Here is a 13,844-nt window from a genome sequence, read left to right as displayed (position 1 = left end):
GTCCTTGTCGTCTTAGCTTTGATCATACGCATTGTTGGTATTTCAGGGAAGTCAACTGAACTGACCTACATAGTTTACATCATCACCATCAAGGTAGGAGGTAAGTATAGAATCAATGATATGTATTATGAGAATCATATGTACAGCCTATCATAGTCTGCTATAAATTATAACTCTCCTAACATCCAGGGTTTGTTGAAATGTGGTCAGACGAACATCACAGCCATTCTCAATGCTGCAATAACCCATGTACATTTGTCCTGGTGACTTTTGTTTTACAAAATTGCTCGCAGTTGTTATTGCTCCAATTGGAAAACGAACATATTCTGCAATACTAAAATACTGAATATTGCTTGCCCTGAAATTATCTCTACACTAATGTGTGTGTGGTGAAGTGTCCAAAGGTCACAACTGTTTAAACTCTAAGAGTACTGTAAGTAAGCTTGTCATGGTGCAAGTAAGTTAGTCATTTGAAAGTACACTTAGGCTTGTCATAGTGCAAGTAAGTTTGTGATATAGGGCACGTAAGATTGTCATAATGACGACTATTTTGTAATAGTGTAAATAAGCTTGTCATTGTACAATTAGAATGGCATTGTTCACGACATTTGACCCTATATGTGGACAGCATAGTTTCCAATTAAGTTGAGGTATACAATTTCTCCTGCCAATTTTGAAGCCGTAGATAGTTACACCTAGCTTGTGTCTGAAATGTAAACTTTTGACCCGTACCTTTTTAATCTGCTCGGTGTTTGCATTGGTAATTTCACAGAGTGTGCTACACCTGTACTATTATCACGACAAGTGAGCTAGACCATCATGCAATGCTATTTGTATGCTCGCAGATACCTTCAGAGGAGGCCATCTTAAATCTCATATCTTCACTATACTACTACATGCAATGCTTTAAAGCCTAGCAGAGAGCGGAAGTTCACCATCCTTGTTCACAACAAGTTATTTCTAGAAATCGAAATTCTGCTATTTTTAGTACTTTTTTGAATTTTTTTCCTATGACATTTCTATCGTATACCACAGTAATATTAATAAAATGACATTTTTGGTCAAATTTAGGTGTTTTTTCGATTCTCTTAATTGATAAACTTATGATGTTGTCGGAAAAGCCACTACATGTGACAATCAGCTGAAATGAAAACAAACTACGTTTGCACATTTGTATTCGTGCATTTATCGTCATTTTTAGACTAATTTTCCTGAAAATTCACAAATTTGGGGATTTTTGTCACATTTTAAAGTTGTCTGTCGCTACGTTTTTCAAAATCCATGAATGAAGAATTGTATACTGGGTGCTTAGGCACGTAGTGAATTCATCGACGAAGATAGGATTTAAACGTAGTCATTGCAGTCATATAGAATTTTCGAAAATGTTATGTCACCATGTATGACAACCATGGGACAGCAGGTTCGTAAATCGTGAAGAGGTATGTTCTATACAAAGCATTTATCCCAAAAATCGGTGAATTACGTGATGTAACAAAATAAGGCTTTCGAGAGAATATAAATTCGTAACCGTGAATAAATGTTTCGGTAGTTTTATTAATTGTAAATATGAGACAGTAAGCAGCAGGGTCGTAAATCTTTACCAGTATTTTCTATGGACAATCGGTGCCGCGGTGGTGCACATGGACGGTGTAACGCGTATCATGCTAGGCACAACATTAGTCAAGTTACGTGTACACTGTATGCTTGTAATGGCAATGCTGTCACTCGGTAAATTGTATCATGTGCTAATATTATATTCTGGCCTTTGAGTGAGAAATGAGACAAATTGAATAAAATTTATAACTGTAAGTAAATGTATGTACTTTTACTACTAGAATATTGATTGCGATTGTGGGATGGCTGGGTTGTAAATCCTCGTATTTTCTACAAAAACGTGACGTGCACGGTGCATACCCGGATGCCATCATCACACAGTTTTGTACAGTAGTGTAAACATCTCGGTAATTACGCTCTAACTTTCGAGCAATCAACCCGGAGAAATAAAATTCAGCCAATAAAATTATAACTGTGAATAGATGTTTGTACTTTTAATAGTCTAAATTGTGATTATGATACGGCAGATAAGTAAACGATGTATGCCCGGACGCTATGCAGAGAGCAGGTAAACTTAGACCCACGTACGCTACGCTATAGGAGCATGCACCACAGCTCGGTAAATTATGTGTACTAAACTCTCGCTTTTGAGCAAAAAGAAAGAGACAAATAAATTCATGACTGAGTAAATTTTGATTACTTTGGGACAGCAGGGACGACGCGATAGCCGTCAGATGTTTTCTTCAAAAGTGACATATACAACGTAATACATGTTTAGAACCAACAACAACGTATGTGTTGGTGCCGCGCCTTCGATCTCCGAGCATACAAATCATACTGCATTTTGGGTAATCTGACGTGCCGTGTATTACCCCACCCAAGTACCCTCACGCATGGGCTAGCAGTAGACAATGTTTTATAGGAACATGTGTGTTTTCTGTGTTTCTCGTGTGTTAACACTTATCAAGAGATGTGGTGGTTCTTTTAAGGCTAGTTGTCACACATATTTGAACGGAAAATTAAATCAAATAGCCTTGCCCTTTTCAGAGTTATCATATTTAAACAATGACTGAAATAATTTTACATTTCGTGTTTTTTTAATGAGTGCAGTTTCACAATGTTGAATGTAAGTCAGCTCAAACGTACACTGGGGTTGTGTAAACCACTTGTAGAGAAATGGAAGCCATCCATCATTTCACCAATCGCACCAAAACCCGTCGTCTTTGCACAAGTATTCAGCAGGTATCTATGTATTTCAACACAGAGACATGGTAAGTGACTATGACGCGTAATGAATGTCAAAACTAAACACATCGTTTTATCTTATTTCGTTTTATTAACCTACACATTCGCTTTCTTTATTGTGCGCTATATTTCATTTTCATTGTTATTTTACACATTTGGCCATACACATCAACTTGTTTGCATTATGTACATTCGCCTATAATATCCAAAACTATGTTGTTATTTTTTCAAAAGTGTGATGAAGATAGATGATAAGAAACATGAAATTTAGTTGATGAAATTGACTATTTACGATTGCCGTTAAGGGCAGTTGATTTTACCTTGTGTCGGTGGTTATATTCACTTGACTGTTTAGTCAAGTATAGTCGAAATACTTGTTCTTTTTTATGCTCAATACAGTAAATGACAACCTTTAAGCTGTATCATTCACATACCAATTGTAAGTGGAAACCTTATATGCCACTTGGTAGCTTTTAGCAACACATTAAAGAGGGAGGGATCCCAAGCTTCAATCGCAATGTATTGTAGGTATACATGTATGCATACGACTCAGTGAAAGAAATGTACTTAAGATGTGGTATTGACAATAAAAATAAGCATTTATGAAATATGTTATCGAGAGAGATGCATACATGAATAAATCGAAATATGTAAGCAACTTTGTTGTGAGGGAACGACCAATTGATATTTTCGTCACAATCTGTAATAATAGGCTATTAAAAATTACGTACTCTTCCTTTCTTCCTACCACATAGGTATTGTTAAAAGCAAGTTTCCTGATTTGCAAATACCATCTGATGTATCCCTACCTCAGTACCTGTTATCGAAGTTTGAAAAATATGGAGATAAAATCGCTATGGTGAGTCAAGAGATTACATTGCAAAAGATGTATAGACAACAAACAATCCATTCAATATTTGATCAGTTTACACGAATTAAAAAGTCTTCAAAGGTGGGGTAAATGAAGACAATAGCGGCGAGTAAATAATACACTAAAGCCTAGGTGTTCTTGTCAGAATATGTGTATCATTGAATCTTTGTATCAATTGAGTGACATCTTTTGAGATTCATACATTCGTATGGGTAAGGTTATGGTAATATTTTGGAACCCTAACAGAAATATAGTGTATTGGGTGGTAAGATATTGCGTTGGTATGAACAGTAGATTTGGTGGAAACCTAAACGCATCGTCCATAACAGGAACACCATTATAACACCATTATTAATCTATCAACGTGTTTTCATTCTCCCAGGTTGATACAGATTCAAATCATAGCTACACCTACAGACAGTTGAAAGATTTCGTTCTTAGATGTGGCAGTGGTTTGGTCAAATCTGGTTTCAAACAAGGAGATGTCTGTGCATTTTACCAACCCAACTCACCTGATTATTTTATAACGTCATATTCCGTGGCTTCAATTGGTGGCGTCCTTGGTCCAATAAATCCAACCTTTACAGTTGGTAAGTATATACAAGATCATCAAAGCCCTCATTTTATGTAGTAATTGCGTCACGCATTTGAGAATGTGAAATGTGTAGTGTAAATGATTTTCCCTTCGTGAAAGATATTAACATAAATATGTCCAGAGATAGGTAAATGCGTACTAATGTGTATCAAATACAGAATGCTTGCGTTGAATTCTAATCACGTGATTATGAAGCCACACGTATAGAGTACACGTAACGTAGAGTGCATCTAAGCCTCTCTAATGTGAATTAGTTGAATAATAAACGTGAAATATCACTTCTCATATGAGTCCTTAAACATGCTTATAGTCAGTGACTTATAACGTCATCGGAAAATGCCTCTCTGATTGAACAACATGTACTGAAGGCGAATCCAAACATAAACAAACATAAATAATCAAGCAAACTGTTGACTAAATTAATGTTATTTTTGTGTACGGTATTACCTATCAGATGAGTTCTCTTACCAACTGGATCACACTGATGCTCAGTGGATAATAACAGTGCCCTCTGGTGTTGACACGGCTAAAGAAGCAGCCGAACGAGTTGGGAACATAAAGGTGTGTGTATTATGTGCTATTGTAACTGTTTTCAAAAAGTCATTATAATTTTGTCTAATCTAAATTTTAGCCCAAGTAACTTCTGTATTTATGAACAAGTTGGTTCTTTCACATGCAGACATTATTTCAATGTTTAACTGGCTGTTACAGTAGTGTCTTGTCTAAATCATAATGCTCTCAAGATTTGTCAATAATTTAGGTGAAAATTGTTAACACAAAAATTATTTTATCTCTGTGTTCGCGTTTTATGTAATGTAATTAAAAATAAGTTATTATAATGTAAAATATTTTTGATACTGAAGTACTAATAACGGCACAAATGTGGCCAGACAGACAAACAGGGCAGGCAGGTAGACACACAGACAGCGACTGAATGGCCCCGAAATACTCATATTTGGCATTTCATTTTTGTTTTGGTGATGGGGAATATATCTTCATGCGCGCTTCACATGTCAGAAAAATGTCTTGTAGACTACTATACACACTTCAAATTAGTTTTAAAAGAGGATGTCTTTATTTTTGTATATCACACATTTGACCATATACATTTGAGTCAATTGCAAATTATGTACTATAATATAATATAAAATATGATAAAATATTATATAATATTAAGTTATAATAAATTGAAATGAATTGAATAAATTAAACTATTATATTATATTATATTATATTATATTATATTATATTATATTATATTATATTATATTATATTACAATGCAATGTTTTGCGAAATGAGTTCAGGAGAAGTCGTTTACAAAATGCATATTTGCAAAATATCTTTTAGCTTTGCCACAGGAAAATACATTTCATAGCCAGATGATAACTATAATTATTATTTCTGCTATTTAAAGACCACATTGAAGATTTGTACGACTTCGAATTATGTGTATGGTTTGATATTTTTTGCCTCTCCAATAATTCTAGTGTTTCATTTGGCGGGCGTGACAAATAGATGAGAGGAGAGGGGGAAAGGCACTACAAAAAATGCCTATTAATAATCGCTTGCCATACAGACACATTCCAGTCGAAATGACTGAATGTGTACAATGTAAACGCAACTAGAAAGGTTTTACCAGCATTATATAGGGCTCATTTTGCCCCTGTCCATTTTTTTAAAAAACAACGATCGACAAACCTACCCTATGTGATAAGTTAGGTTGCCCGTTGAACTGCTTTGTTATTTTGTCCGGGATTATGATAAAGTCGTATATCATTTTTATCTTGATAAACATAGGGTATATATGTGGTTGGTGATGAGCATGTTGATGGATGTATACCATTCAGTACTTTTATGAAAGATGATGGTTCTGCATTTCCTACTGATATTGAAATCAATCCTAAGGAAGATGTGGTCTTCTTACCATACTCTAGTGGTACTACTGGACTTCCTAAAGGAGTTATGCTTACTCATCATAATATAATATCGAACATAGAGCAACAAACGTGAGTACTCAATATACAACACTAGTAGGAAGAGAGAGGGTTGCAGTACAGTAGCAATTTGTGCTAGGAATGACCCAGGTCAGTCCATCATTACATTGATGTATTTGCGTATTTATGCGTCCGTCCAGTCGTGTTCAGTGATTTTTTTGATGACAAGCTAAACTTATCATAAGAACAAACCCTCACAAATATCCTATTGTAGAGACATATTAAAGTCCAAAAATAAACCCCCTCGACGGTCATGATATCAGCCTGTTACTTCACAACATATCAATAATAATAATAATAATAATAATAATAATAATAATAATAATAATAATAATAATAAGTGGTTTATTTACCCAAGCGTATAAAATGATTACAAAATAATGGCAACAAAAATCAAAAGAGAGAAGGGTAAATGGGGAGTCAAGAAATAGCTAACAGCTAGTCTAGCCTGATCCCCGACATTGTATATTGCGAATGTAAACAATAAGAGGGTTCAGTCATTAAGATGACTGAAAACATAACTGGGAGAAAAAAAATATATCACACATACATATACATATACATATACATATACATGTACACACAAAAAAACATTTTTACTACATGAAAAAGTCTAATACAATAAACGAAAAGTCAATACATCTGTAAGTTTACAATTTAATCACCTGTACTGCTCTACTAAATATTGTTTCAGAGATTTCCTAAAAATATGTTGGGAATTTTTCGATCTGATTTGAATAGGAATATCATTCCAAATTTTTGCACCTACGAATGAAATAGCAAACTGACCAGAATTTGTTCTCGCATGGTACAGGTAAAGATTTTGACGATGGCAGAGTCTCGTGTCATATTCATGTTTTTTGTCACTAAAATAATCGGACAAGATATGTGGTGAGTTCAAGTGAACCAGGCTGTAAATAAAAGAACCTATTAAGAGTTTGTGAAGCTTGTGAATATCTAGAATATTTAGCTGTATAAATAAAGGAGCCGAGTGTTCCATGTGAGATTTGAACAGCATCGTGCGAACAATCATTTTTTGGGCAGTTAGAATGCAATTCAGATATGTTGGGCAAGTACTGCCCAAACCTCTAGGCCGTAAGAAATATGGGGAAGTATAAAGGCATTGTACAAAAGTATTAAAATACTGAGTGGTAAAATGTGTCTTAGTCTATACAGAATTCCACATTTCTTCCTTATGAGTATATTTATTTTGTCAATATGGTCAGACCAGGTGAGGTGTTTATCTAATGAAATTCCAACAAAAGAAACAACATCCACCTCTTTGATTTGATCACCACGAATGACAATAGAACCAGTTACATCTATTTTTGTTGTCGACCCCTGAAGATAATAAAATTTGTTTTATTTCTATTTATGGTTAATTTATTGATTGATTCAATGATATCCTTGTTTCATTAACATGTACATAAATGTCCATTTGCAGTGAGTAAGTGTGCTTGTTTGTTTGAAAGTATTTTCCATGGTAACATACAAATGCAAGCTTTTGCTAAAGATTTAAACTTGTAACTATATTACCTACGGATAATATTGACCACTAATTAACAGATTCAGTATCATTTTATAAATAATTGGCCAGCTGTCAGGGATACATTCGTGGTTACTTGATGAAACAAGGTGCCAATTGCAGAACCCCTAACTAACTAATTAACTAATTAACAAACCCCTTCAAATATGTAATAAATAACATTTAGTTTAAGTGAGTTTTAAAATAGTTGTCCTAGTATTGAAGCACACAATACAATAATGTACGTTCCCAACGTTTCCTCCTTCTCCAACAGGAAACCTGAAAGTATACGAATAGATAGTGACAATAACGTAACCTTAGCTTTGCTGCCTTTTGCTCATGTCGGAGGATTTGTGTTTGCAATGACACGTTCACTGCTTGAGGGATATAAAATTATAATCCCACCCTTGTTACTACCAGGATTAGAAGTTGTTCTAAGACATTTGGAAGAACACAAGGTATTGTATGTTTGATTTGTCATTTAGACACAAAATAAGAAAATATCCAATGCAGTGTGAGTGTGTGTGTGTGTGTGTGTACTATTCTCGAAGTTGACACTCATAAAAGAAAAGATGCAAACGATGTAAATATTAGGATTCTTTTCTGAGGCTCTATAACGTCATGGAACAAATTATTCCCAGTGTTACTCTGTTGCTATACTAATCCTTTGCTACATATATTTTAAGATGATTGACAATAGTTTGAAACAAATCGTTTCTTGTAACACATGAATCATAAGCACTCAATGTTTCTTTTTTATTGTTGCGTAGGTTACCACTGTGGGGAAACCTTCTCCATATATACTGCATCTTGCTAATGACCCAAACGTTGACAAGTATGATTTGTCTTCATTGAAACATATTGTTGTTGGAGGAGCGCCTGTTAGTTTTGAGACAATTGAGAGTGCTAAGAGAAGACTTTCTTCACATAACAAAGAACTGATCATACAACAAGGTTGGTGAATTGGGACAAATAAGACCTTAAAGTTTGCCGATGTACTTAAACTTGATGCAGGAAAGTTACATAATGCGGTGGGGGTGGGGGGGGGGCGAAATGCTGTTTTTTTTGTACAGCGAGATAGACAGAGAGACAGACAGAGACAGACAGAGAAAACAGAAGGCAGAAATGTAGGCAGGTAAATGGACATACATACATATATACAGATGGGTGGATGGATGGAGAGAAAAAATATAGAGACAGCCGACCCCCCCCCCCCCACCCCCGACCCCCAACAAACACAAGGTTATATTATATGTTTTATCTTGTTACAAGGTTACGGACTCACTGAGTCAACAACTCTAGTCACGATGTGTTCATTTCATGATGGATGTCCACCAGGGTCATGTGGATTATTATTACCCAATACAGAAGCAAAGGTACCTAGCCTACACATTGCATTCCAGGTTTATGTCAGTGCAAAGCAAACAGAAAATGAATGAGTATGTATGTATGTATGTATGTATGTATGTATGTATGTATGTATGTGTGTGTGTGTATGTATGTATGTATGTATGTATGTATGTATGTATGTATGTATGTATGTATGTGTGTGTGTATGTATGTATGTATGTATGTATGTATGTATGTATGTATGTATGTATGTGTGTGTGTGTGTGTGTGTGTGTGTGTATGTATGTATGTATGTATGTATGTATGTATGTATGTATGTATGTATGTATGGTTTAAGTTTATTATTCTTTTCGACTTTATTTCATCTTTACTTACTTCCATGTATTTACTAGGTCGTTGACCTTGAGACAGGAGAAATATTGGGTGCTGGTGAAGATGGTGAGCTATGCTTCCGAGGACCTCAGATCATGAAAGGTTATCTGAAAAATGAAAAAGCAACAAATGAGACATTAGTTGATGGCTGGTTACACACAGGTGAGACAATGGCATATATATTTATAAAAAATTCTTGAGATACTAGCCTATGTATTCATGGTGTATTGGCTCATAGCAAAGGTACCTATAAAGACTCAAGATCACCTTGATTTCTCTCTGATTTTGCAAGTGATTATAGGTGATTAAATCTTGAAATGAGACTCTAGAACCCATTGTTTATTAAAATGTCTCTCTTTCCCGACACAAATAAGCTATTTTAAGCTCGTTGATTTAAAACCCTGTCAGGAGCTTAAACTTTTGTTCTCTGTTCGATGTTCTTCTGGAGTTTAGGCCTAATAAAAACAATTGTGTGGTTCCGATTAGGCTCACTTTTAGGATAGTTGTGGTAGGTAGATTTTTTATTTGATTTTATTATATTTTATTTCGTGTGTGACTGTCTAGTTCAGTTTTTCCATTTATTTCTAAATTTTATGTGTGTTATTTAGTTCTTCCTATTAGATGTACTGCCATTAAAGATTAGGAGAACAGTTTTTCTTGTCGGATTCCACATCCATTATTTGTTGTGAGATTTCACAATTTTCGCGATTTTATAATTTTTTTCTCGAATGCGTAAATAAAGGTTTTGTGTCGGCAGTAAAAAACTGGGTGGGGTCGAGTAACCGGAACCAAACGGTTATTTATTTCAGATCTTAGACAATCGAATGACAATGTATGTGAGCAGTAAACCACCCCTTGGCATAGTATATTGAGTTCACAATTTAAAACCGACGGGTATACCATCCCAAGGGGGTGGTTTATCGTTGTTATGTTATACCAGTATATATGATATACCGGTAATTGAAAACAAGACAAGAACTAACAAACATAGGGTTTCATTTGTCATCCCCCCTCCAATATGTATTTACGGGAGTTACATTTTTAGACTATTTGGTTTTGGGAATTTCCCAATTGGATTGATGACTGATACTCTAGGTCAGGATCCCAGACGAGTTTCTTATTTGAATAATGATAAGTTGGTCAATATAAGCTCTTACAATTGCTTCAGTTCATTACATTACACGTGAACGTACATACCTGTTTCCGCTTCTGGAACTGCTGAGTCGAGAACCGTGCATGCCATGACCTTAATAGTAGGCGATGGTTTGTACAAATATGCGATAGCTCGACAGCTTTCGAAATTTCCTTCATAATTTCCTATAAACTATTCTGCTTTTGAAAATCTTCCATTCTATCCATTCTACACTGTAAGATAAAAAGATCGCAATTTCTTGCTACATTTTGTCTAAAGCTAGTAATGTCACTGCTAAAATACTTCTTAAACATGATTATGAATTTATGTTGCAGGAGATATTGGTCATTATGATGAAACAGGACATTTCTTTGTAGTTGACCGACTTAAGGAAGTAATCAAGTACATGAGTGTGCAGGTTGGCATTTCTGAAATATTATATATCCAAAGTCTTGTTTATTTGTCAATGAATGATAATTAAATAAAATAAAATAAAATAAAATAAAATAAATTAAATTAAATATAATTAAAGTGCCATATAGATGAGGATCGGGTATTTATTTTGGAAATTTAATTGATAAAACAATTTTATAATGGCTTTCTATTTGAAAAAATCAATGTCAAACAAAACATATGCCAAGTCCTTGTTTGTAACTCAATAAATGGCAAAAGATTAATAAATGTGTGAAATGTTTGTTATTCTACGTACAATTACAATCTTATTACATAATTTTGAGCTTTTTGCAAAGTAGGCAGACTTGGCATATGTTGTTTCATATTGATTTTCCAAGTAGGAAGCCATGGTCAAATTGTTTTATAAATTCAAAATACAAAATAAATCTCTAATCCTCATCCATATGGCCACTTTACTCTCAATGGTAACAGTGTACCTTGTCATCCGTTTATCTGTCATGCTCAATGACGTCACGAGTGACTCTTGAAACTTCTAGATATGAACTGTTCATGGAAAAGTCTATGGTAGTGACTGCTTAAAGCCATTAAGTATTAACATCTTAAAAACACATAAAAAATAATTCTAATCATATTTGTCGGGTATTGATGATGTTGTAATCGCCTCCGTTATTGAAGATGTAAAGCTATTAATAGTTTCAACCTTTTGTGAGAGGAAATGTGAATATGATCAAGGAGTAATAGGTTGCCATGATAATAAAATGTACCCATATTTGAATGCAAAATGGGCACGAATTAAGTTGTATAGGGAATGAAAAAGTGCCGATTGTATGTATGTATGTATGTATGTATGTATGTATGTATGTATGTATGCATGCATGTATGTATCTATCTTTTCCGTGTCTGTCTGTCTGCCTCTATCTCTGCCTCTCTCTTTCTCCCCCCCCCTCTCTCTCTCTCTCTCTCTCTCTCTCTCTCTCTCTCTCTCTCTCTCTCTCTCTCTCTCTCTCTCTCTCTCTCTCTCTCTCTCTCTCTCTCTCTCTCTCTCTCTCTCGTATGTATGTGACCTTTCTTCCCAAATGACATTGTTTCATTTATGTTGGCAGGTTGCTCCAGCACAATTAGAAGCTGTATTACTAACCAATCCAGATATTCGAGATGCTGCTGTGATTGGTATACCTGATGAAGATGCAGGAGAAGTTCCCAAGGCATTTATTGTCCCTAAATCTGACAAACTGACACCAGACGATGTTATCAAGTTTGTTGAAGGTCAGAGAACCTTTCGGTTCAACTTGAAAGCCATGTTAAAGTAGGTTGGCTCAAAGGCATCAGACTACCAGGTAGTGAGTCCAAGTACAAAAAAACAACCACTTGATCACGTTATGCTTTTTTTTTCATTCCGGGGATTTGTGAGATTATCTTCCATAAATAAGAGGAAATTTGATCAAAAGATGCAACTAATGACTTTGTAGTCTGTCGGATGCTTTATTCAAAGGTACGCAATTAAGTATCCAATTAAAAATGAAGAAGATGGCTTTTTAAAACCACCGACAGTTCTTATTTACCTATATTTCTTTTGTTATTTCAGAAAGAGTTGCTCCATACAAAAAACTCAGGGGTGGTGTTGAGTTTACAGACGAAATTCCTAAATCCGCTACTGGAAAAATTTTGAGACGGTTCTTCAAAGCTAAAGAAATGGAAAGAATCAACCAAAAATGACGATCAAATAAAAGATTGACTGGAAGGTGTAGAGAAGAAGAAACCTCCAATATATCCATAGCCATGACTATATATTCTTTCATCTTCCTTTTCAAATATTTTGAAAACATATTTCAAAAGGAATACTTTGTTAATGAATAATAACAGGCATACATTTATTAGAATATTAATATATATAGAGATCTTCACATCAAATCCATAATATAGGACGTGGGGTATTGTAATCAAGTATTGAACGACTATCTAGCTCCATATGGACATACATTTATTAACAATCCACACAAAAATAACACCAATGTTGTCACCCTTTTGTTTGGTTATTTATTTTTGGTTATGTTCGGAATCGCCTTGTCTTGTCCAATTAGAAAGGTGTCTTCTGATGTCGTTTAACGTGATTATCATGACGTTTAACGTTCCATATCAGAAGTGATATTTTTCGCGTTAGATGTCACCAGAAACGATTGACCTGGGCATAAAATGTATGATAAAAGTCAGTATGTTGTACCAATTGGCATTGTCATGTTTAATTCTTGGAGCGTTTAGAGAAAATGAAAGTCATCCAAAATCATACATATTTTGGACAAAAAATTCCAGCATAGTCAATATCACACTCTAATCCTCACACTACATAATGTTAAAGCTATATTTCCCGTTTGTCAATGTTTACCAACCCCTGGATATTTCTCGGTTTCGACCCATGTCTCGATCCAAATGAAACCACAGCATTTATAATGAGTTGTGTACAACTTCAGATTTGTAATCTCTAATATTGTAACTCCACTACTATAAAGGATGATCAACACAGAATCAATATTTGATATATTTACCAACTGTAAAGGTTGGATTTACAGGAGAAAGGATGCCACCAATGGAAGCCACGGAATATGATGTTATGAAAAAATCAGCTGAGTTGGGTTGGTACAAAGCACATACATCTCCTTGTTTAAAACCAGATTTGACCAAACCACTGCTACATCGACGGACTAAATCTTTTAACTGTCTGTAGGTGTAGCTATGATTTGAATCTGCATCAACCTGGTAGAAAGAATACGCATGAAATGATACATGTATGGT

The 13,844-nt window shown here is 34.8% G+C and overlaps 1 protein-coding gene across 1 annotated transcript; it reads left to right on the top strand.

Annotated features, from left to right (window-relative positions):
- Nucleotides 1-2,671: 2,671 nt before the first annotated feature.
- LOC144445363 (uncharacterized) lies at nt 2,672-12,770 on the top strand. The gene is made up of 12 exons (XM_078134902.1): nt 2,672-2,825; nt 3,555-3,658; nt 4,053-4,260; nt 4,720-4,826; nt 6,065-6,273; nt 8,061-8,244; nt 8,557-8,740; nt 9,059-9,162; nt 9,529-9,670; nt 10,976-11,058; nt 12,158-12,320; nt 12,640-12,770. The coding sequence occupies exons 1-12, from the start codon at nt 2,672-2,674 to the stop codon at nt 12,768-12,770; spliced, it is 1,773 nt and encodes a 590-aa protein (XP_077991028.1).
- The last annotated feature ends 1,074 nt before the right edge of the window (nt 12,771-13,844 follow it).

This window comes from Glandiceps talaboti, chromosome 14 (assembly GCF_964340395.1).
Source record: "Glandiceps talaboti chromosome 14, keGlaTala1.1, whole genome shotgun sequence".
NCBI lineage: Eukaryota > Metazoa > Hemichordata > Enteropneusta > Spengelidae > Glandiceps > Glandiceps talaboti.
Note: the sequence above shows the minus strand (reverse complement) of the source record. Positions and strands in the feature narration are given on the sequence as shown.

What these genes read in the sequence shown, in the direction of transcription:
- LOC144445363 (XM_078134902.1), top strand. Translation starts at nt 2,672, where the DNA reads ATGTTGAATGTAAGTCAGCTCAAACGTACACTGGGGTTGTGTAAACCA. An exon ending in ATGGAGATAAAATCGCTATG is followed by an intron (nt 3,659 to 4,052) that starts GTGAGTCAAGAG and finishes TCATTCTCCCAG; the next exon opens with GTTGATACAGATTCAAATCA. An exon ending in TGATGGCTGGTTACACACAG is followed by an intron (nt 9,671 to 10,975) that starts GTGAGACAATGG and finishes TTTATGTTGCAG; the next exon opens with GAGATATTGGTCATTATGAT.